Genomic DNA, 25,583 nt, shown 5'->3' on the forward strand with positions numbered 1-25,583 from the left:
ATGAATTATTTTTTTTTTACTTTCAATAGTGCTGTTTATTGCTGGCCGCTTGGTGTTGTGCGCCTTTGGGGGGGGGGACCTTGCTCTGGAGCTGTGATAGATGTTAAAAACACGACAATCGTTTGGTTTACATCGAGAAATGCTTTATACGTAATTCAAAAACCCATTGCAGCAACGCTGCTGGGCGAGGCTTCTGGTAAAAACAGCGACGATGGCCCAAAACTGATGCCAAGCACTTTTGTGAACGCGTTCATCATGTACGTGGGCACAAATCCAAGTGTGTACATCCAGGGGCGGAGCCAGGGGGGGGGGGGGTGACAGGGGTGACATTCTGCGTGTAAGTGTACGACACTCGGTCTGGCGAACTCCGTGCAACTGCATTGTCAGAGCGTGTCGCCAACAGATGGCGTCCAGTTCAACAGCCTGACTCTCTAATCATTCTCGAAATTAACATTTGTTGAATGTCACCCCGGCCTGAAATCCTGGCTCCGACCCTGTGTACATCCATGGTTTATGGGTCTCACGTAATGCTGGCATAACAATATTACTTTAAAAAAAACCCAACTCACACAGCACAAGTATATTCACACGAATTGTTATGGCTCAATGTTTTAAACAGAATACAGTCGTAAACTAAAACTTGCTTCCTACAGCCTGCACAATAATTATGTTTTGTGGCAGTACACAATTGACTTCAGCTTGCATTTGTGTTACAATCATTAATAAATACATTATTCAGAGGTGAGAATCAACTTGTCATACACAATTCATTTTTTAAAGGGAGGCCTAGGTTATGTTACACATGGGCATTTGTATACACGTTCTCCATTAAGTTATGGGAAATATAAGCATGCGCGACTGTGTGCCATGTGTCGGCAAACGATGGGGGACGTCCTACAACAGATTGCACGTGGGATTCGAGTCCTGCTTTTGAGATTTCTTTGCAGAAAGAAAACCCAACGTTTTCGAGCAGATTGTAGTTAAATTGTGTTTTGTTGAACCAAGTGAGAACCCGAGAGAGACGATGATAAATCTCAACTGCAAGTGATCTGAGACTTCAAAATGATTTGTTTTAACTGCAACGTGGATACTAGGGTGTCCAAGTTATGGGAAATAGAAAAATGTGCCACTGTGTGCCACGTGTTGCCAAACGATGGGGGACATCCTACAACAGATTGCATTTGGGATTCGAGTCCTGCGGTGGATTTAGGTGACCCTTTTCAGATTTCTTTCCAGAAACAAAACCACAGTTTTCCCGCGGACTTTATTTTGACTACAGAATTATAATTTATTTTTAAACCTGCAACGTGGACTTGAAAGGGGGTGCCACCCACAATGCAAGTGGGAAAGGCACCCTTGAATTGTGGCGTAAACGTCATCCGGATCCCATGCTCCTTGGTTCGTATTTGCATGTCCCTCGTGATCCTCTCCTCCCTTCCTCTCGGCTGCGTCCGTGCCCAACTACGCTCTGGACTCTGTGCGTATTGACCCTCGGTTGAGCAAACCGCTAAGTGCTGAGGGGTTAACTGGCTTCAGTTTAACAGGCAAACGAAAACGACGAAGAGGCACAACATTGAATGTAACAAAACCTCGATTTTTTTTTTGGGCGGTGCCCTGGTCACCTCTTTGCCGCGCAATACCCGAGCTGAACGAAGCTGTGTGTACGTGATTGCTCCGGTACTATGTCTGCTGCTTACAAGTGGATTTTAATTGTGGCAGTACCTTTACACATTGTCACGTTTGTAGTTTCAAAATGTATGTGACGCCCCGATATGCACTTAATTATCGCAAACATCCAAAGAAAAATTGTCGTAGCCTGAATGCCTTTCCGATGTGTTTTGAATTGCGTTCGTCAGGCGAAACGTCGGACACCGTGACACCGATCCGAACACAGAGCGGATCGCTACACATTCGCAACCTACGCAAGTAGCTCGAGTTGCCTTTTGTAGTTTCTCCCACAAGAAGGTGATGGTATTCACTCGTCACATTTTGCGTCTCCGTACACAAAAATTAGAGCTAATGTCCAGGTGTACCTCTATGAAAATCATATTTTAAAAATCGCAGCACGAACAGTTATTTTAAAAAAATATGTATTCATTTATAATATTCTTGGTTCTTTCGGTAAAGTCACGTAGATGGAAAATAAAAATAAAAAAAATTATAAAATTAAATTAAAATTTATAATAGTTTATCAAAACGCACTTTACAAAAAGTAGGGAATCAAAGTTGGTGATAGAGGGCCTATGGGGCTTGATTATGTTGGCGGCATCCATGTTCCACTAATATTCTGAGAGAAAACTAATAAATTGGAAGCAAATGGGAAAAAAATAGAACCAGCTATCAGCGTAAGTGCAAAATAATTATGATTTAAAAACAGAGTACATTTTCAAGACCGGTGTGTGTAGTGAACTTTGGGTCACCATAAGCTGCCTAAAGCCAAACTAAAGCATTTGAGATTAGTCCAAATTCTGTAAAAATGCCCAACGTTCTGCCCTGTGTTTTCGGGTTGTAACGTGTGACATTCAGCACGACGTCCGACGTTTCGCTCCGCCTGCTGAGGCAGCTCCCAGTACGTCGGAGAGGGAAAACACCGGACATCATCCCGGACAACACTGGGTACAACTCGACAACGGGACCGCACAGCACAACTGTGAAAAACCTACGCAGCAGTAACATTCTCAAAGCGTCTAAAAAGCTTAACGTTTTCCATGCCCACATTCTTGGCACGTTCACATATTACAGTACTGTAGCACCTGTTTCCCCTTTTTACGACGTAAATGTATCTTATCTGGTATATATATAGACTTTTATTTTGACAAGGCGGGAAGGAAAAGGGGACGACCATCAGCTCTGCTGCGCTTGAAGGCACGGGTCGAGCAGAAACTGGAACGTGTCCAGGCTGCGGAGGCTGTCGGCATCGTCGCTGTCGCTGGCAAACGGGCTGCCGAGCGACGGGTACGGGAAGCCCGAAAAGTGGGTGCTGTCGTCGGCGCCGCCGGCGCTGTCGGCGCCGCGGCTTGCGAGCTCCTCGGCCTCGCCGTCCGAGAACGCCGGCGAGCAGTCGACGGAGTGGAGTCGCCCCGTCGCGCGCCGCCGCTCGTCCGCCAGACAGCCGCTGCCTCCTCCTCCTCGCAGGAGCGACCTGCGGCTTGACACTGCCAGCACGGGTGGGGGGCGACGGGGTCAGAGGGTCACAAATCGTAATCGGAGTCTTTAGTTAGGCCGGAGGAATCCGGGATGAGGTGTGGAGCTCTTTCTTCACAGTTGTGCCGCAGCAGCAGCAGCAGGATGAAGAGGAGGGATGAAGAGGAGGGATGAAGAGGAGGGATGAAGAAGAGGGATGGCGGGAATAGTGCGAATGGGGATAATAGGTGCAGTTGCGAGAGAGTCGATTTAATCAATTCATTTCAGCCAGGTCTGTCCACATCCAGTGTACTTCAGTGGCTGTGACGGTGGCTATCAGTAACAGGCACCCTTGACTACGTGACAAGCGCGTGGAACCTCCTCAAGTCATTGTCTTTCCCTCACCTCCGATGAGCACGGTTGCAGTCGCGTAACTAGCATGGGGGCAGGGGGTGCCTTGCCCCCTCCCCCCCCCCCTTGACAACCACCATGAGATATGTGTTCAATGATGTAAAAGAACAAAAATGTACGTAATGATGTGATTAGGCAAAAGGAGCTGCAATGTACAGCCGAGGTGCGACCGTACGAGACATATTAAATATTGGGGCCCCACCTGACCACTTGCCGCAACCCCTTGGGCTGATAATGTAGTTACATCACTGCATGGCTAGCTATGTACGGTGCGAAAGAAGTTCAACATACATACAGTGCATATGTGCCCAAGTGTTCCCATAGTGTGCAATCGCAAAACGGGAATATTTTTCACATTGCTATAGAATTCCATATGACTGAAGATACTGCACTCTCCTTCCCAAAAACCCGCGAATCACTGTTGGAAAATGTTCACTTTCCTTTTGCTGGTATCATCTGCAAATACCCCTACAAATAATGACCTTCAATAATTAAAACAGTCATCATTTCATATTACACGATCATTACTTCATAACCAATTTGTAAAGGTGTATGTTGCCCATTTACACAAAACTACATTTGTTTAATGACGTCTGACTCCTAAGAAGTGTAGATTTTCCGAATGGATCCTTGCACAGTACCAATGTGCAATATTTAGAACACAAATTGTGTAATGACTCCGACAGCTGTGTGCTTGGAGTCTCTTTATCATCGGACGCACGGCAACCCACACTGGGCCCGGCTTTCCTCTTGTCTCATGAAGCTCGTTACCTTCTCCCCAACGTCCCCTACCCCTTGTGCTCTCTCCACCTTTTATCTCTCCAGGGCCCTTTCTCTCAAACCTTCTCCTCCCACTGTTTTTCTACCAGCCAATCCCCCTTGACGATCCTTAACCGCCGCCTCCAGGTTCGACTTCCGTTTCCCACCCTTTTCCCCCCGGTTGAATCTTTCCTCCAGTCCTTTCAAATCCTCGCCCGTCGACCAATCATCCTTGAGGCCCCTCTACACCATTAGGAGGCACTAGAATCCTCTCTGGAAGTCCGTTTGGCTGCACCTTGGCTTGGGGTGAATGTTTTCTAATTTCGGTCATTAGTAAATGTATGCCACTGTATTTGACGATATGACCCATATTTATAAAGTCACTTTTGATATTTTGATTGAGTTTTTTTTTGTTGTGGGCATGAAGCCAGTGGAGACAGTCCGGACGCTAGGTATGCGAGTGCATGTTGCCAATTTCGACCTGATCACGTTTCTTCCCGTGAGAATTATGCAACGTGGAGTCTGCCTTCTTTAGGCAAATATAACTCTCTGTTAAACCTGATCGAATATACGCAGGGCTTTTAATTTCTCACTCGATATTTTTCCACAACGCTACTGGGTTGGCTTAAGAGGAGGAATTATTGGCGTAAGGCACTACCACTAGAGTACAAGGTATATCTTATTCAGCATAATCCTGTATTATCGCAGTCTATGTTCCTATAGATCTGAGTAAAACTTTTTTTAAAAATAGGGCGAGATGGATGTGACGTGCCAAAACAATTTCCGAAGAGGTGTTCCAAACTGTTCTGGCAGAAATGTAACCCTTTAAATTTATGTGAATGTTTCAGCACAAGTGTAATTGTACCGTGCATTACATAGGCTGCTGCTGGGGCTATGTTAAACGAGACCGGTAGCAAATAAAATAAACTGGTAAGGTAAATTATTCAAAGTTGAACGCATGAAATGTAATGAAATGGAAAAAAAAAACTGCACAATGTTGAAAGAGCAATGGGGTTTAGGAATACACGTTAAATAAATAATATATTTTACAAAACTATTACAATTTTATGCAATTGCTGTTAACAGATTCCATATGAACTCGGACTCCGGATTGAACAATCTCACGTTGAACAAATACATTAAAAAGTTAATATTTACAGGTTGCTCGTGATCCCCTCTGCGTCTATGCGTACACTCTGGACTCTGTGTGCATTGACTGTCATGGATTTCTCAACTTCGTGGGCTGCCTCACCCTCCTTCAACAGCACATTGAGAGATTAGAGTGGGTCATCAAAAATTGGAGACTGCACTTTACAGCTTTTGGAGCCTCATAAGATTTAAAAAATATATTTCTTGATACTTTTTAAAAATATATATATATTTTTTATATATGCAGAGTCACGCATCTACCGACTTGTATTTTCTCTTCTTGTTATCCTGAGTGTGTGCGCGCCACAGCACTTCCACAGATCATTTGTCTGCGTTGACGAACTCACGTTTCTCCTGCATGCTCCTCTTCAGCGCCGTGTTCTCCTGCTTCAGCCTCCTGTTCACCTGCTGCAGGAACTTGATGTAGTCAATCGCCTTCCTCAGCACCGCCGACTTGTTCAGCTGCGACGCAGTCGGGGGAAACAAACGCGATCAGCACGAATCGCCCCCGTGCGTCGCCCGCTCTCGCGTTTGCCACTGCGTTCGACCGTGGGTGTCCCTGCAGGTGGCTAAATATGAAGACGCCCGTCAAGAACACTGCAGCCTTTAATGTAAACAGCGTGCACGAGAGGTGACGTTTCAGGCAGTGGCATGTCTTTAACCTTTTCCCGTTCCGATGACTTACGCGTACGTACGTGTACGTCATCGGAAGGGAATCGGAAGTATAAGGCGATGCGGGAGGGCGTGTGTGACACAGCTTGGCGCCAGCTAATGCAGAGTGCAGTCGTGTCGCTGCGGGTGTCTGCAATTCAGTACAATGTCTTTATAAACAGCGGCGCTACGCCTCTAAATAAAATGAACGCTGAGGCGCTTGCGCGTCCCGAGATTCGGCGGTGAACGGGACACCCACCCTGCAACTTGCGGACGTCTCTGAATGGGAAAGGGTTATAACGTGATGTGTAATAGATCACGTCTTGGGCAATGGAGCTTCTTCATATGATGCACGTGAAAGACTTGGCACACACGATGTGCTATGAAGAAGAGCCACGACCAAAACAAATGTGGCCTATTGTACACTTTTTATGATAAGGCCACGGTGTTATTGATGAATGTGTTGAATCATTTGTGTTTGTGCGTCACTTACAAAGCTGTAGCGCAACATGTATTTTATAGTTGGCAGCATTATTGCAAACAGTAAAATAATTAATGACGTAAAAACTCATAAGACTGGCTGTCAGTAACTTGCTAATAAAAAAAAACATTCGCAGAGGTATGATATTCACTGATATTCAGAAATTTTGTTTTTAAGTTTTCGTGACTGCAGTGATTCATATTCTTGGTTCCGAAAGAACCAAGAATATTTATATTCAAAAGTCAAATAGGGTATCTTGATGCTATATTTGACCTGGCACTGTCCCAATCACAACTCAAACGTCGGACTTCGTGTTGAACAACGCGCAGTGAGACCCGAGAGAACACGACGACGGAGAGCTGCACGCCACAACCGCGAGAATAACCACGTGACAAATGCGGCATGGGCCAGCTGGGGGGTGGCTCAGCAATAGAGCGGGCAGCTCCCTATCGGAAGGATGCCACTTCAGATCCTATTCTTGGTTCTTTCGGTAAAGTCACGTAGAAGGGAAATAATGAATACAAATAAAACAATAAAATTTTCACGACGTTTCGATTGCAACGCAAGCAATCACGACGTTTTAAAAAAGTGGCTTTTTTTTTTTAAACCGCCACTTTTTTCACATTTTCTTGCTGTGGTTTTCACACCTGATGATGATTGCTTGTGTTGCAATCGAAACGTCGTGATAATTTTATTGTTTTATTTTTATTTTTTCCCTTTTACGTGACGTTACCGAAACAACCAAGAATATGAATCCCTGCAGTCACGAAAGCTTTAATTCGAAACTTCATATCCTGCTTGGGGGTTTACTCGACCCATCATACTTCCGTGGATGATTAAAAACGAGTACCACTTTGTGGATGGTACTCGAAAAAGAGCTTCGCAGCTTATCGGATTTCTCCAGGATAAAGAACCTGGTTCTGAAAAACGCTGAGCAGGTTATAGCTGACGATTCGCTGCACGTGTTTGGAGAGACTTCAGGAGCTGCTGTGTTAAATTCGGCACTGACATCGCTGGGCTCTGCACGGCGGTTCACCGGGGGATGAGCGCCGACGCCTCGGCGTTCGTTACGGCGGCAGGAAATCACTTAAAACTCGTTGCTGTTGAACCCCGTGTACCTTATTGTGTGGGCCCACGAGCATGGAGCGCATTTCTCCGATGCGGTCGTTAATGGAGCAGCGGTAGCGGCGCTCGATGGCGTTGTGCGAAGAGCGTCGCGATCGGCACGGCACGGGGTTCCCGGTCCCTGCCGACGACGGCGAAGGCGCGGCCGCCACGGCCGAGGTGCCGGCGGCGGCGACGGCAGCGGCGGGCTGCTGCTGCGGCTGCTGCTGCGGCTGCTGCTGCTGCGGCTGCTGCGGCGGCGGCGGCGTGGCCGCGGTGCGCGCGGGCCCCGCGCTGTCGGCCAGCGTCGGGCTGTGTTGCAGCGACAGCTTGTTGTCCGTGTCCAGCACAAATATCGTGCCACTGCTGACCACCTGTGGGGAAGCACGGCAGACGGTGGCGGGGGGGTGGGGGGTAGAGAATTGTGGCAGTGGTCACATGGCACCGCATGCAAGACGTGGCAGCAGTCGGGCCTTCCTGCTGTTTGTGAGCACACCTCTGTGTGTGTGTGTGTGCATGCACGTCGAATTTCTTTCGCGCCGTACGTAGCCGACCGTGCTAATCGGAGGTGCGGATTAGTGCGGATCGTTAAATCCGAGGATGGTTGTGGACGTCTGTGAAAAAGATCTGCATAGCTCATCGGATTTCTCCAGGATAAATACAAAATCCTGGTTCTGGAAGACGCCAAAGGGGTTGTAGTTGACGATCCGCCCCACGTGTTTGGGAGAGACTTGGGGAGCTGCTGTGTTAATTCGGATAAACTTTTATGCCAGATAAATATTGTTAATGACCTTTAAATATCTCGTTTGTGAGTCGTGCAATATTCCTTTAGGGTCCCAGTACTCTTTCTTTGCAAAAATTACGTTTTTGTCTTTGTTTTCTTGCTGCTGCTGTGCTCACACACCACAGAGCTCCCTTGTAAAATATCCGGCTAAACTGGCTAAACATAACATAAACAAAACCTTATATGTATATGCATTCCCATGCAACAGCCACCTAATCCAACCACCTTCTATAGCCGTAAGATTCCAAATGTTAATGTAGATATTCCTACGGGAACTTTTCCCCTACATAAAAATGTATGGAAAATAAGATTAGGTTTTACCCTTTCTGGCATGTTTCGCCACAAGTACGTGTGGTTAATGCAGACTTGATGCCTTGAAAAAGGTAACTATTTGATGTTTTATTGCCAGGAAGGGGTAAAAAACCTATTCTTATTTTTTTCATATATTGAGATATTCCTGGCTTACGTGACAATGAATATTTCGTGGAGGCTTTCCGAAAGCGTTGCTCTCTGGTTTAAGGACCCAGTTCATTTTCTTGTTGGGCCGGGCACACTCACTAACCTGGAGTGGCTGACGCTGCACGGGGCTTGTGGGCAGAGGGGAGGCCTTCACGGCGCCCACCAGGCTGCCCGCCGCGTCTCCCGGCATCGCCGTCAGGAGGAACGATTCTCCCTTGAGCAGCTGAGGTTGCACCAGTACCTTCGGTCATGAGAATGCAAGGAACAGATATATTCACATGCGTCATATTGGGTCGCATTGATATCTTAGTTGCAGAGACTTTTGACTTTTAAACAACTTTTATTGCCGCCAGCAGCAAAAGCACTGGAGGCGATTTCGATATGAAACACACAAAGTCACCAGCAACACAAATGAAAATAAACGCTACAAATCCACGCGCTGTGGCGCTAAAAAGCACCGCGCACAACACGGAAGAAAAGTAACGTGGTGGTTGTGGTGGTCATTCGCGCACGCCACGTTGACGAGCGAGCGTTTCAGAAGGTGAACAGGAGGGTGCCGTCCACGCTAGTACAGAGGACTTTTCCGGCTCCCCAGCATTCTAAGAAGACGCGCTGCACATCACCGACACGTGTGTGGTACATGGCGTGCTCCAGCCGGAGCCGCGCCTTAAGTAGGTCCCTGAACACTGGAAGCAGCACAGAGCAGCCGTCAGTGTCACCTTCCAGCATCTTTTTTCTCGTTCTGTACACCGCCATCTTCGCCTGAGCACAGACGAAGATTGCGAGGTCATGGCGCTTGTTAGCCAGGTAAGGCACCCCATATACGAAGAGAGATTTTAGGGTAGTAAAATGCCTTTTCTTTAGTCCTGGTGCTGACAGAAGTGATGTCATCAGTCATCGTCTGGTTGAAGTACGGCCAGGGGCTGCCCTCTGGGGGCACCTGCAACTCGCCGTTGCAGCTCAACATTCAAACCACGTGCGCTTTGGCTGCTATAAATGTCCACGTGATAAGCCACTTCGTTGAGCTATCATTTGTGGCGGTCAGTTCGCTTCTAAAAAAAAACGAAGCTAATAGCTCAGCGTGCTTTACCTGGTAAGATAAAATAGTGACATTTTATTTGTATATTTTTGTGAGTGATTTGCTAACGCTTTCCTATGCTTTGCAACTCCTGTCGTGTCTTTGTATTGTTTTCCTGTTGCAACGTTTTGACCCACCCCGACTGGACATCTGTGAAAAAGAGCTTTATAGCTCATCGGATTCCTCCGATGAGCACCAGGACATGAAGGCCTTTATCCCCCACGTAAACCTCGTAGCCCACCCTGCCATACTCGTACTGTCACCTCATTGTTCGTGTTCAGTCGGGTTCCACATCAGACAGTGAGTGGCCCTTCTTAAAGTGTTAATGACAGCAGGAGCAAGGGGGGGGGGGGGGTTCTTACTGGGTAACAACATTGAGCTTGAACAACTCCTCGCTGCTTGTTTATAAAGGGGCATTGGTCGTAACAAATAATAAATAGTGGTTCTCAAGATCATGTTAAGGTCGCACTCCTTACACATAAGGTATGTACAGCATGTTGGACTTCTTTCGCACCGTACATAACCCACCGTGCTAATCGGAGGTGCCGGGTGAGGGTGCTCTAAGACTACTAACACAAAAAGCAAGTTCTAAAGTGGGGAGTGAACTCGGCGCGGATTCACACACACACAGAGAGAGGATAAACGTGACCGGGGGGGGAGCAAGAGCCGCACGCACGACGGGATCATCAGATCCCATCGTTACTTATTACAATTGGCATTTTACATCCAAGTAAGATGAATTGGGTCGCGTCCACCAACTTTTGCATATCCCCCTCCTCCAACCACCCCCTCCCCTATTAAACAAAAAAATGTGGCGCGTTCAACAATAACACCGTGGCCTTCGAAGAAAAAAAAAGCGCAATCGGCGACGTTTCGGGCAAGGGCCCTTTTTATTCGTCGCACATTCACTCGCAACAGTGGCTCCCCTTCAAGCGAGATGGTGGCTTGCGGGGTTCGTGTCGAGGGGCCCTCCGTACCGGCAGGTGCTGGCCCGTGGAGATGAAGGACTGCCCGGGCGCCAGCTGAGTGGTGTTGGCTGCGGCGGCAGAGGACGATGAAGGGCGCAGCAGCTGCTGGGCAGGCAGGGCCTGCAGGGGCCGGTACCCTCGTGTGGGGAATGCCTGAAGCAGGGGCTCATAGCCTCGCGGGCAACCTGCGTTCCATCACGCGTTTGAAGCACATCTTTAATGAAACATTGTTTTCGCAACATTATTTCCAGATGGTTTTCGCCTTTTGTCAACCAAAAGCCACAGTTGTAATGACAATTATGCACGTTTAAGGCTATTTGCAATGACATTACTATTGGGCGTTTGTGACGTAAGCATGTTTTAATTACACAGTGTGATTACAATACATATGAACGCTCTCGCATGAGATCTGAGCGATAGGTAAATAATAATGGAGTTTTGTTCAGCCCTGATCTCTTAGCTAGGAAGAAGAGGCTCATCCACCATGGCACCTGAGTGCACTGCTCAGACCTGGAAAATCCCACAGAATAAATGAATGCCATGAAATGTAACCCCCCCCCCATCCCCATTACTCCCTGACGGGGACATGGGGGTCAACATTAAACCACTCGTCCTGTCGCTGCCTGTAAAGCGCCACACTTGGCTCACTTTCACATGGTGGCTCACTCACGTTTGCAGAATATATGCTCAAGAATAAAAGCCGTCATCTTGATGTGCATAGCGTACGCTGGGTTCGACTTCGCACTCATTGTGTTGTACTCGGGCTCGGGTTGGAGCTTGCACTTCGCCACTCTCCCTACCCCACACTCCCACCCCCTCGACCTCTCCTCCCTGGCTCCTCCCTCCCCCCCCCCCCTCTTACGGATTTATAGCTTTGTTGTCACAAGCAGCCTCCTTTTGCCCACTTCAGCTATTTATTTATGGGGTTGTTTCCACCTGATAACGGGCACTTGTGTTGCGCCCGAAACGTCGTGATTTATTTTATTTTTTATTTTATTTTATAGCTACGTGACTTTACCGAAAGAACCAAAGAGTATGGATCATTGCAGTCACGAAAACTTCAGATCTAGATCGTGTGCTGGGACTTTGTTTTGTCTCTGTTTTTCTGCATCAAACACCTTTCAGCTGATATCATCTGGTTTCAGGTCTGTACACACGTATATATTTTTTGCGTCTGATGGACTTTCCAATTATCTACAAAAACACACTTTACTTAAAAAAATGGGGAATTTGACTGGGCAGGCGATTGCCAAAAACTAAATTGTCTGTGGCATTGTGGGAGCAGCAGGGTGGTGGGCACGGGGCTGTCATGTGTACCTCGTAGCAAGAATGACCTCGGTTCGATTCCTGACTCGGGCGCCTTTCAGCGCGGAATTTATGTGTTCTCCCCCTTGTCATGTATGGATATTCTCCGGGTTCTCCTGTTATCTCCCATGGCTTAAGCAATACCACAGTCGCTGTTGCCCAAACATGCCAATTGCAGGACCCTCCTGAAAAAAAGTCTACATACTGAGTAAATATGTGTTTTTTTATTTGATTATTATTATAATAGCACTTACGGTTGTAGGTGTGCTGTGGGTCAGTTCTGGGCAGCAGGGTCCCCTTGGTAGCTTTGGGCAGCGGTTGGCACACGCTGAGTGGCTTGCAGGCCTGCGCTGCCGTGGGCTTGGGTCTGATGGGCAGCGACGGGGCGCTGGGGAAAGAGTCGCTGGGCCGTGCCGCACTCCCCGTGGACTCGCTCGTTGGCGCGGCTTGGCCAGTGGGAAGAGCTGTGGGGAAAGATCGTGAATTAACGCGGCTCCGAATAATTAACATCTTCAGCTCGTGTTCATCATGGCAGCGGTGTCAAATACAGCCACGTAATATTAAACAATGCCTGGTGGCTCAGCGGTAGAGCGAGCGGCTCACGAAAGTAAGGTTGAGAGCTCAAATTTATGGTTGGGGGTTGACTTTGCCCATCATCATTCTCGGGTCAATAGAATGGGTACCACTTTGTGGGGTACATATTCTTGATTCTTTCGTTAAAGTCACGTAGAAGGTAAATCATAAAATAATAAAAATATAAAACATTTAAATTCTTACGACGTTTCGACTGCAACACAAGCAATCATCATCAGGTGTGAAAACCACAGCAAGAAATTTTGAAAAAGAGTGGCGGTTATTTTTAACGTTAGCACCACGGAGAGTGATTTGACAGTTTGTTCAGATGGACGAGTCCATCTATGTTCGGAAAAGAGGAGGGGGGAGACGAAAATAATGGTCTGAAAGCCACCGTAAGCGTGAACAATCAATTAAGACCCGAAATGGTTTATCAAATCCTTCCAATGATTGCTAAGCCAGACTCCATCTTCTCGGTTTAAATTGTCTCTGTGTTTGTATATGTGGATAGCCTCATGAACGAATCTCTCATCGTAGCCAGATGGCTTGCAAATAACCTCTGTCTTAGAGAAGTCAATGTCATGTGAGCCTACTGAATTATAGCAGTGATCTGCCACGGCCAAGGTGTTGGTCCTACCGTGTTTTAGGTCTGCTTTGTGTTCCGGAATGGGGTCCGAGACATGTCGTTTGGTTTCTCCAATGTAACTACTATCACAGAAGCAACTTAGTTTGTATACGCCAGTGTACTGTATGTCCGGAATCACATATTTTACAGACGGAACCAGATCACGGATTTTATGTAATGTGTTAAATCGGACCTGGATCTTGTGTTTATTCAAGATTTTGGAGATCGTTTTTGTGATCCCTGTAATGTAGGGTAAAGTGATGGTTTTGAAAGGTTCCTCAAGAGGGTTCTTCTTTATGGTTGGAGTGATAGCTTTGCAGATTGTGTAGTCGGAGTAAAAATAAACGCCACTTTTTTCAAAATTTATTGCCGTGGTTTTCACACCTGATGATGATTGCTTGTGTTGCAGTCGAAACGTCGTGAGAATTGTATTGTTTTATATTTTTATTATTTTATTGTTTACCTTCTACGTGACTTTACCGACAGAACCAAGAATATGAATCCCTGCGGTCACGAAAGCTTTAAATCAAAACTTTTGTGGGGTAGTCAACAAAAGTGTTTTTCCCATGGATAAACTCGCCCCCGTTGTAAACGTGTGATGTTTGTACCACTGGCTCAGGGCTGTAAACAGATGACCACTGAATAGACTCGCCCCTGCCATAGAAATGTGGAGTTTGTATCACTGAATCAGGGCTATAAACAGATGAGCACTGGATAGACTCGCCCCTGCCATAGAAATGTGGAGTTTGTACCACTGGTATAGGGCAGTATACAGGAGATGAGCACTGGATAGACTCGCCCCCGCCATAGAAATGTGGAGTTTGTACCACTGGCTCAGGACTGTCAACAAAAGATGCGCACTGTCTCAATGGGCAGCAAAATATCTTGAGTTTATTATGAATACCACACGTCTTATGGTGTGAAGTAATTTCAAATGGATTCTTATTTACATAATTTTAAGAATCGTTTCAAATCATTCAAAAACCTCCAGCAAGATTGAACTGTGAACATATTATCAGTGTTTGTCTCGGCTGTTTCCTCTCTCTATCCTTACCGGCAGAGGGATGTGATTAACACAAACAATGACAATGCATTGCTGATAATTAATCGGCCTATCTTTGCAATGGCTGCTAAGCTTCTTCACTTGACTGCTATGGAGAAGGACCATTGCTCAATCATCGATTATATATACAAAAGTGTTGTCCCCTTGAGGGCAGTGTTATTGACGAATGTGTACAGTTTTTTGTTGTTGCTGCTATTTGCACTTCTTCAAAGTATCTAAAATGTATATTTGTAATCGTCAAAAAATGTTTAACTCAACAGTGCTATCCTGCTCAAATGAGCGTTGTGGCGGAGTTCCCTGCGTACATCACTGAGCCACCAGTGGAAATGACAAATTCTTACGGCATTTGTGAGTCTCTGCGTACGGCGACCACTCCTTGACCTCCCTACAAAGTGTCAACTATTTGCTAATTAATTCGCACACCTTGGTAGCATTCGAAATGTGCGCATTTGCGCATTCGTCGAGCCGCCGAGAAACGCACGTGCGGTCGCAGCGGAGGTGCCGGGCCGAGCCGAGGGCGTGCTGTCCAGCAGAGCGGCCAGCGATGTTGGGTAGTAGCTGCTGCTGCTGCTGGTGGTGGTGGTGGACGGAGGCGCAGGGATCAGGGAGGTCGTGTCCATGGCGCACGGCTGTGGGAACGAAGATGCCAGGTCGGGGGCCCCCTCGTCCATGGGACACGGGGGCTGGAAGAGCTCCAGGAAGTCGTCCGAGTGATTGCCGATGTACTGCAGCATGTCTGTTAGGGACACACGATAACGAGGTGCACTTTTAGGAGTGCAATGCAATGTGGATTTATCATCATCATCCTTGATCAATCGACTTCGGGATCCCTCGCGGTTCTGTAACAATCAACACGAGCACCTTGCCCATGAGCTGATTTAAGCGCTCCCATACCGATTAGTACGGTTGGTCTACGTACGGTGCGACAAGCGTTCAACATATATTCATACAAACTCATACATGACAACCCATACGGTTTACCCGTATTCTTGTCGAGGGAAATTGTGTAAAAAAATGTTTTGACAATTTATTTGTGTTTCTCCCTTGTGATGGGACTTTGTAGGATGAACGTTGAAATTTATAAGGGGCACGGTGTGACCAACAAGGTCTGAATTGGTCTGTAATAAGGTAGGGGCACTGATAAGGGGTTGACAGGTATAGGCGTACTCCACGGTGTGCTTCCTCCTTTGGCTGCCACTCCATAATCCTGATATCTGTCGGTCACCCCTCGCGACATGTCCTGCCCAAGCCCACTTACATTCCTTAACAGTCAGGATGGTGTATGTATCCTGCGTATGTCCTCTAAACCACGCGTCTTCTCTCTCTCTCTCAGTGTTATTTTAGGCTTGCTTTTCTACACGCCTATTTGCACACTTTTTTCAGGTTATTGCTTCTTTTTATTCCGTTAAATGTCGGTGTTTCTGATCCGTTTCTCGTAGCATTCGTATGGCAGCAGCCATTTCCTCTATATATGCGTTACTCATTTGATCAACACGAGGGGGATGATGGGCTGATTCAATGTTTAGCCATGACATGGCCTAGCAACAGCACCTTCGCCACTTGTTTGAAAAGCTTCGCAGTTGTAATCCGGTAGGCCGCCCTGGTCATTACTGCAGGTTTATTAACAATGAAATACGTGCCATATACTTCACGGTGGGCCATAAAGATCCCCTGAAGTCATTTGAAATTAGTAGGCCAGTGTGTGCCTGCATTATGGTCCGAATTGACCAAATTCGAAAATTAGCCACAAAACTACACAATTGTGATTACACCTAGCAGTCATTGCCCCCGGCTGTCAGACTGATGCCAGATTGCAGGCCAGCTGGGGGTGACTTTTCAAATGTTTGATATTAGAAGTGCTGTAAGTCACTTATCACGTATACAACTCTGAGATGCTACAGTGGAAAGGGCACGCATTATTAGTAAAGTTATATTGTTACATCGGCCTTTGCAATGTGAATTGAGTAGCTAGGCCAAATATGTTATACATTTGTTTTTATACTAAAAGAGTATCCACGCATTATTGCTGCTCCTGTGAACTTTAGTCACTGATTCCTCCACCCATGTGGAGAACTCGGTCTTGCAGACACTGACTGTTTCATCTCATCCACCACACTTTGTTCAACCACCACACTGTACCACCATATAACGACTCGCTCACGTATCCACGCATTCACTCGTTCACTCAGTCAAGGACTCACCCTACCGCTTATTTTTTTTTTTTTAAAAATCACTTTATCTTTCTACTGGAATGTGCAATTGCCTCCCGTTGTGCTTATAACCTTTGCTCAATTCAAGAAATGTGTTTCCGTGTGGGGTGTGAGCTTTTGGGATCAGCGACTACGGTTTGTCTTGTCAAATTCAGTTGATATTTGATCAGATTATCTAAAATATTGCACAAAATCACATTTTGCTACGACATAATAATATGAATTTAATGAAAGGACACGAATACAATCCACTAATAAATTATGTACCGGGGTTGAACGCCCATGACATGGAGTCTAATTGCTTGTTGGGCCCTTTCTGCTGAAATAAATAAAACATATCTCTCTACCTTTAGACTTGTGATTCTAAAACAAACACAACGTACAAACCACATTAAAAAAAAATCCTCCCTGCTCGTTTATGAGCATAATAGTCACTTTTGTTGGTAAAAAAAAATATTTTTATTGGCGCAATCATGTCGATTAAATTCATGCAACTAAGGCATAACAAAAAATGTGTCGAGCCAAAGCGTTTGTTTAAAAAAAAATATTCTCGGGAGGTATCTTATCTCCTCCTTTGGAAAAAAAAATATATATAAGCGACGGGCTGCAATTGTATTTTTTAAAAATATATATTGTGAGCCATTCCACGGCTTTGGAGTAGCAGAGTGGAGCCCGATGTCTCGATACAATAGATCAGTCGCTGTTTGGAATCCTACACAGCGATTCCGCGCCACGTGTCACGAATGTGATGTATAAGACAGACACGCTGCGGGTAAAGAAAGCCAAACAATCATTTTTTTTCTTTTCCCAAAAAGGGTTTTGTGGATTTCATGAATCCAGATTTAAAAATGATATCGTGGCGACCCGAGCCCACGCTGTTTCCAGCGAGAGCTGTAATAGCACACCAACAGCTTAAAGGCATTTTTTTGTTCCACGCGTTCCACATCGAATTAAAAGCCCTCGCCAGAATGCGCGTGTATTGTTTGATGCATGCGCATTGCAATCCGCTGTGATGAGCAGAGTTGGCGCGTCTAAGGTTACGCGCCGGAATGCCGCTGCAAGGGAGGACGTGCGAGTTCAACCACGCGACAATCATTAATCAGAGCGTCGGAAAGGGGCAGGCAGCCGATGTGTTTCACACAGCCGTATCGGCAATACCTGAGTTCGCGTCCTGACGCTGGTCGGGTGACCACGCTTCCAGAGTTGGTGGACATTTAAAAAAATGTTAAGTGCCGTTCACCTTACTTGTTCACATGTTTATTAAACTATTGTTAAGTTTAGCCTAGATTTGCCTCATTTTTAATTGTTTTAAAATAGAGGTATTCTGTGCACTTTAGCAGACTTGATGTAACCCGGATCACCCTTGCAAAGGGAGGCGGTGATTAATGCGTCTCACCGGGTCGAGGGTTTCATTTGCTGGTTAATTGAGGATTCTAAAACACGGAGCCAACAAACCTTCGGTCCTGGATTAAAGTCGCGGACTTAACAAACAAAAAAGACTGTAGATGTTAATACGTTAAAAAAGTTGTATAGTACACAGCATGCAATTATCGAGAGATACTGCGCGTTTATTGAAGGATTGGAGCGGTTGCATAGTGGTTAGCACACTGCGTTACAAGTCAACTGACAGCAGTGAAAAATGTGCGTCCAAATCAATCCTGAGGCCGCTCTACACACAACCCGCTTTGACCAGTGCGGTGAAGTATGGCCAAACAAGCACATTGCGTAGGGAGGGGACTCCACCCAGCAGTGGGTTGACAAAGAGCTGTGCGATACATTCCAAGTTTTATCATGGGACCTTTTGCCACTATCAAAGTATGATCAATAACAATAGGCTGTAAATCTTTGGGCGAACAGTACAAAGACAATGCACTGTTACTCGTTGGTTTACAAGTCCACCAAGAGGTAAGGACTTGTATATGTATTTCTACTGACCGTGTTCCTCGTATTTTTCATTCTATCTATGCTGGTATGTGCAATCCAAAGGTTGAACACGAAATTTAACACTCTTCTGAAATTCGTGGTCCGCCAGGAAGTGTCTAACTGTGTTGTTGGCCTGACTGGATGTGCTTCACATAATGTTTTTTCAGGTTTGTTGAATTCTCGTCTCTCATCTTTTTGTTGTTTTTACCTCCGTGATTTGTTCTTGACACCTGATGAAGATCGCTTGCGTTGTGATCGAAACGTCGTGATTGTTTTTTGTTTGAATATAATCTTATTGTATTTCTACATACGTGACTTTACCGAAAAAACACAATGAGTAATTTTATGCAGTCACGAAAGCTTTAATACTTTATTACAATGCGCTGTCTTTGTGCTGTTCGCCTTGTGGCGTTCTTCTCTGGTCTGACAACTGGTGGTGAGATTGAGCCATGAAGAAGGCCGCTGTCTCTGGTGTAGGCCAATCAGTAAAAAAATGCAATTTATTATCAGAACAATGTTTGTTTGCATGTTCACCAGCCAGTACGTGTGGTTATTGCAGAAATTATTGCCTCGCAAAAGGTTTAATCTTTTTGGCGTTTGAACATCTTAACACCCGTAATCTTTGGTTCTTTCGTTAAAGTCACGCAGTTAGAAATAAAATAAAACAAAAACTTTACCGAACCAAAGAGTATGGATTCCTGCAGTCACGAAAGCTTCAAATCAAGATCTTAACACAGCTGCTTTATTGCCAGAACGGTTAAAACCTAGCCTTGTTTTTTTTTCCATACATTCCAAGTGTTTTGAACATTCTTGGGAAGGCGTCTACAGTGGCAGAGTTTCGACGGAAGAGCCGAGACGAGCGGAAGGCAAGTTTGATTTCGGGAGAGGTCACGCGTGTCAAGGCCTGCACGGTGCCATGGGGGCCATAGGCGTTGTGAAGAGACTTCTCGGTCAGGGCAGGAGCTGACAGTATTGTTGGAGGATATTTGGCTTCTTAATTTTAGCAGTGGCTGCTGATCTGTATGGGGGGGGGGGGGGGGAAATTGGTTGGCTACCTCGGGATTAGCACGGTTGGCTACGTACGGTGCGAAAGAAGTTCAACATACATTGGGGATGTGCGCCCCACCTAAACATTATCTTTGAACATGTAATTTATTTTTCATTAAAATTATTACAAATAAGGTTTTAAATGTGCATTTTTTAAAAAAAAATCCTCAATAAGTAATTAACTTCATTATTTGGACAATACTTGGATCGATTACAATCGATTTAAAAATAAATAGTTCGTTCAGGCGACTCAGGTGCGGGATTCCACTGAGAGGGGATTTCTCATTGGCCGATGAGGGCAGGGGCGGAGCTTCAGCCTCGGGTTCAGCTCCATAGCCAATCAAAAGCCGCCCCTTGAAGGAGGAGGAGGAGCATCTTCCCAGACCGTGCAGGTGATGAATAGTTGGTGTATAAATAATCAGTGGTTAATTGTTTCCAATGTTAATTGCTTCTCGTGTTAAAGTACTTAATAGTAGCCTCCCCCGCCGAAACGTTGCACCACTGCAGTCGCAACTGGCTGCTTATCATTATAATTGTAGAGAAATACTTAGATACCTAAAATTACACGGTTGTACCAATGTACCAAAATAACAATCAACTTGGGCATGCCAATGGTTTCACGTTGCATTTAGTGCGTGCCACATGCGGTCACTTCTTTAAATCGTGAAAGCGAAACAATGCCACAACCTGAATCACACTCGATGTTTCTGTGAGATCGATCGCGTGAATGAATTGTGTGCGGTAAACCCTCCACCACCCGACCCAGGCGTGATGAGACGAACGCGTCCCAAAGTATTAACAACTTGCTTCGGCATTGCCACGAGTGTTGTGTTGGAGAGCGATCTCACACCGTGTCAACCCATACGGTTTAATCCCGTATTCCTGTACAGGGAAATAGAGTTTTCAGGTCCATAGGGCTTGCAGCCGTTTCAATGCGGGCAAAATAATATTGTGTCTATTTGTTTGTGTTTCTCAAAATGTGATGGAACTTTGTAGGATGTACGTTGAGATTTATAAGGACACGGGATGACCAATAAGGTCTGAATTGGTCTGTAATAAGGTATGGGGCACTGATAAGGGCTTGACAAGTATGCGATCTCATCACGAAATTCAACAGTTGGGTACGACGTTTCGCTGGTAATTGCAACCAGCATCATCAGGTTCAATACTTGCCAGGGCAACTGATTAAGTCACTGATGATTGCTCTCCCACACGCTGATTGGTGCTGCTGTCAGCAGTGATACGTCATGCACGTTTGTTCATCACGTGACACCTTTGACTCATTGTCTACGTCGCACGCGGCGATCTGAGCCAACAATCTATTCGAATATTGAACTCGAAAGCCGGCCTGTGAAAGGCAACACTTTTAGACAAACTTTAGACTTGCTTTCTCCAAACTGCCTATTTTGGGAGAAAAAAACAAATGAGCTGACTTAAAAATATGTAAATAATTCCAGAGAAGCCAGCAGGCCACTCGGCTCGACTTCACCTAAAACTAAAAACTTTTTACTTTGCCACGTAGGGCCCATCACTGAGCTATTTAGCTCTGTTTCAGAAGCGATTTGGCCACTAACGATAGCTCATCGAAGTGGAGTACCGTGTGCAAATGTACAGCAACCAAATGCCCACATTTGTACACAGAGTAGTACTGTAATACTATTAATTTCCCACACTTTTGTCAATCCACTGCTGGATGAATGTCTCCCCATGCTGTGTAAGTTGTGCGGGTTGTTTCACCATACTTCACCATGCAGGTCAGTAGGGGCTGATGACGGGGGGTGGGGGGGGGGGTAGATTCAGTGGGAGGCCCAGGATCGGTTTGAGCATCACTTGCCACTGCCGTTAGCAGTGACCAGCAGAAATCTAACCCAGGTCACCGGGTTCACAATCGCTGGGCCACCGCTCCCCCTAATATCTCGGTAATAAACTGGAAATAAGTAATTGGAGTTGCATAACCGACACTTTTGTCGTACAGCGTTGACTGGTAATCGTGGTCACCAGGGGTAATTGCTCTGTGGCAGCGCTCTGCACTAAAAGCCAGCAACAGCTGACGACACGAATGTCGGTCATAATTTTACTTGCCATCGTAAACCAATTGAACTACAAGGACTTGGGCTGATAAGTCGTCTCTATCTCACGCTGTGTCAGCTATTTCTTGTACTTTAGACTCTAATGAGAACACTGAGTTTTTTTTTACATGTCATACTACTTAAGGCTATAAGCCAGAGAGGGCCCATGTTTATTGGTGGTCTTATTCTCAAGCCTTGTCGTTGGGTCCATCTATGTAGCACGTGACAAATATGAACCTATTGTTTTTTTTTGTTTCGCAGGAATTTCCCTTTCCTGCATATAATGATTGGTGCACTGGACTTCCAAGTGAATTACATCTTCCCTTCTCTGTGTACCCAGCAGTAGAAATGGATACACCACAGTTAGTAAATCAGCAGGTTTGCGCGTCGTGGAGTAAAATGTACATACTCAAACCCTTTCCAAGACGTCTCGCAAGCAAGGAAGAGTAGGCCAAATGCTCCTTAGAGAGGCTCTCTCGAGCTTCCACTCATGGAGCCCCTTCCACCAGCAACGGAGCGAGCAAGAAATTGCAGGGCTGCGTATTTAAACATTTTAGGCAATTTTAATTGTACTTTCAGCATCTATGTGCAAAACATTTTAAAATTTTCATCACTGTCCACCATTGTCCAATTCTCATGAAGTGACATTCAAGACATTTGCTTTCATACACAGTCCTTCGCAGCTCATATAACACTACCTATACACTCTTATTTTCGCTTGTTGCAGATCAGCGAGCGATTCAATAATGGTAATAATGATTCAACAAAGAATGCGCTAGCGTGTCGAAACATCTCTGCGTAGTTGCGAGGTAACAGGTGAAGTTTTAGGTCGCGTTTGAATCTCGAGAGGGAAGGAGAGAGGGAGAGAGAGATGTCTGTCCTGCAATTTTTAGGCAGCGATTTCTAAGGAATGGATGCATGCTCACCCTGCGCTAGCCTGAAACATAATCCACATTTTTTGCTGGCCGCTTAACAATTACGAGCAACGTGGCAATCCGAATTATTGTTATTTGTGTGCTGCTATCGGTAAACTTTCTGAAGTTGACAAACTAATTCCACTCAAAAACAATGACGATTCTCGGCTTTAATGAAACAAGAGTTTTCACCCAAGGTAAGTATGCAAAAGGTCACTAAGGGTCTTGACACAACTGGCTGTGTTTGTTGAAACGGCCAAAGCGTTAGACCCCCCCCCCCCCCCCGAGCCTCCCAGCTTGATTTTGTTTAAAAACACATTTCAATTCAATGTAAGTTCCATGAAAGTACTTTCACTGAAGAGGCATTGTAACCTGTTGACAACATCATTATGAGAGCCTGCAGATAAAACCTCCCCCAAACAACCAATTTGCACGAGTACGCATTAGCCATGTTCACCAGAGGCTACTGGCTGTGGCCATGGTGGAAATGCCAACCCTTACCACTGAAGTTATTATCCAAGCCTGAAGGTCATTGTGGAGTGGTGACGATGGTGGTTAACACACTACGCTGTGACCCTGCTGACCGGAGTATGATTCCCAGCCACAGCTAAACTCGACGATGAGAGATATCTGAACCGGTCCTGGGTTCCCCCCTTCCCTGTGCTGACACTGATCAGCATGCGTGAAAATATGGTCAGACAATCACCATGACCGACACAGCATGGGGTGGCTTTCATCCAGCAGTGGAGTTACAAAAGGTCTGAAAGTTAATTAACCTTAGCTCTGTTCAAATGCTATCTTCTAATTTTTTTTTCAATGTAAATGGTACACATTTCATTCTTAACACGGTTGTAAAATGGGGTGCAGATGCTTGAGTAATCTTTTGAGTTATTTTTATTAATTGGTGTATTCTATGAAACCAAGTTATGAACTCAGAGATATTTGTGATATCTCTTGCAATTAAATTGAACCAAAGTTTAATGGGGGATTTTTTGTTTCCTACAGTCTAATCACGGCTGACTTTAGGATGTGCAACGTGCTCCTGCAGACATTCTCATTGTGTAGTGAGTTATCCTCCCAGAGACTCACATTTTTCACGTTTTAGGGACAGAATTCTGCTCAATAGACGCTGCCTTTCTTGTTTTTGCTCTCTCACTTGTGTTGATTTTAATATTTTCCTGACTCGTTTCTACACAATTTCTTTTGGCCTTAATGTCTCACGTGATTTTTACCCGAACGCTGCTAGGCTGGCTTTGGAGCAGGGATTATCGGCATGAGGCACAATGTACTGCCTATCCATAATAATCCAATTTTGTACAGTATGTTCCTAAAATCCTATGAACAGCTTCATACAAATCAGATACAATTATTCACAAATCATTCCCGGAGTGTTCCGGATCCAGTCAAGCGCTGTCCAGTGGCCTAGATGTAGCATCGACGTGGGCATTTGAGTTCGAACTGCCATGGCCATGCATCTGACCTGCAAAAGGGAAGGCTGCGTAGGCCCGTCAGCCGGCACGGTCTCCGGCTGAGCCATCTCGCGTGAAGTCGATGGTGTAAGGGCTTTGCAGCTGCCAGATTTCGGGCGACTACTGAAGCCTACCACCATGTCCTCAATTGGACATCAAAGACGCCTCACGGTGTCGTTTGTGTCATGGCTCAAATCCCAAGCAATTTTTAGATGATAAAACACCAAGCATTGTCATGCTATTAAACAGCATATACATGCAGAGATTGTTATCTGAAATTCTAAGCAATATTTCCTATCTAAATCAATTAACCCAGGTCTCATTTGCAATTTAACAAAAAATCATAGTGCACTCACCGGATTAGATAAGGCATTGATATCGTACAATGTGTATGCACTATTAATAATATTAAACAACATATACATTCAAATATTATTAATAATTATATTAATAATTCCTATCTAAATCAATTAACCCAGGTTTCATTTGCAATTTTCAAAAATGCATATTGCACTCAGCGGCTCAGACAATGCATCGATATCGTACAACGTGCATGCCCTATTAATGAGAAATACCTCGAATACAAATTCAAATACATACAAATTCAAATATATACGTGACTTTACCGAAAGAACCAAAGAGTATACTAAGAAGTTTTTATTCTTTTAATTTTTACGTTAAATGTGTATCTAAAAAAAATATATAACTTCTATCGAAACTGTTTCCTTACCATCCAAGTTGTCCATGACGCGTGGAGGATTTCTGACGGCAATTCGAGAAATGGATCGACGGCTGGCGGCTGGCGGCGGTGGCGAACGCTTCTGAAGTTGAAACCCCCGTCACGCGCACATATACACACACACTCTCTCGCGCTCCACAGGCGCGCGGTGCGACCCTCTAGCAATCAATATCGTATATCGTTTTGGGAGCAATTGCAACAAACAATAAAAGGAGTCCCTGCTCAGGGGGCCTGGGCGGAGCGAGTTTCAGCGAGCCTCAGTATTGATGAGGTGACTCGTTGCTGGCCAATGAGTGCGGGGCCGACCGCGGCCGGCCCTTATCGTTTTGTTCGGATGGCACCTCGCCAATTTGATGTGCAGTTTGAAGGTTTCTAATCACTGATTGGAACCAGCGGGAGTGTGCGCGTGTGGGCACTGGGAGGTTTTGTGGGGGGGGGGGGTGGGTAGGGTTATATGTGTGGGAGGAGGTGGGTTGGGGGGTGGTGTAACAGGAGCGAGGTTACTGACGGACATGTGTCAGACAACAAAGTTCACGTTGTGCCTCTCTTTGCCCCTGCCCGTAACGTCGCAGCGAGGAGTGGAGTTTCCATGGGCCGGCGAGGGTGGGGGGGGGGATGGAGAGGGAAAACCTGGTTCAGCATTCAGGACGAATAATCGCCCGCGACGGGAAAACAATTG

The 25,583-nt window shown here is 45.7% G+C and overlaps 1 protein-coding gene across 1 annotated transcript; it reads right to left on the reverse strand.

The window, feature by feature from the left end:
- Positions 1-25,292, reverse strand: LOC142930163 (sterol regulatory element-binding protein 1-like). Its single transcript, XM_076072285.1, has 8 exons — positions 24,896-25,292; positions 15,015-15,269; positions 12,527-12,736; positions 10,977-11,152; positions 9,025-9,162; positions 7,693-8,052; positions 5,790-5,904; positions 1-3,155 (listed from the first exon to the last, which is right to left on the reverse strand). Exons 1-8 carry the CDS (start codon positions 24,909-24,911, stop codon positions 2,845-2,847), a joined length of 1,581 nt encoding a protein of 526 aa, XP_075928400.1. The 5' UTR covers positions 24,912-25,292; the 3' UTR covers positions 1-2,844.
- Positions 25,293-25,583: the final 291 nt, after the last annotated feature.

This window comes from Petromyzon marinus, chromosome 37 (assembly GCF_048934315.1).
Source record: "Petromyzon marinus isolate PM22_M1 ecotype Great Lakes invasive population chromosome 37, UKy_Petmar_22M1.pri1.0, whole genome shotgun sequence".
NCBI lineage: Eukaryota > Metazoa > Chordata > Hyperoartia > Petromyzontiformes > Petromyzontidae > Petromyzon > Petromyzon marinus.

What these genes read in the sequence shown, in the direction of transcription:
- LOC142930163 (XM_076072285.1), bottom strand. An exon ending in CCACGGGCCAGCACCTGCCG is followed by an intron (nt 9,163 to 10,976) that starts GTACGGAGGGCC and finishes TCATGACCGAAG; the next exon opens with GTACTGGTGCAACCTCAGCT. An exon ending in GAGGAGCATGCAGGAGAAAC is followed by an intron (nt 3,156 to 5,789) that starts GTGAGTTCGTCA and finishes CCGTGCTGGCAG; the next exon opens with TGTCAAGCCGCAGGTCGCTC.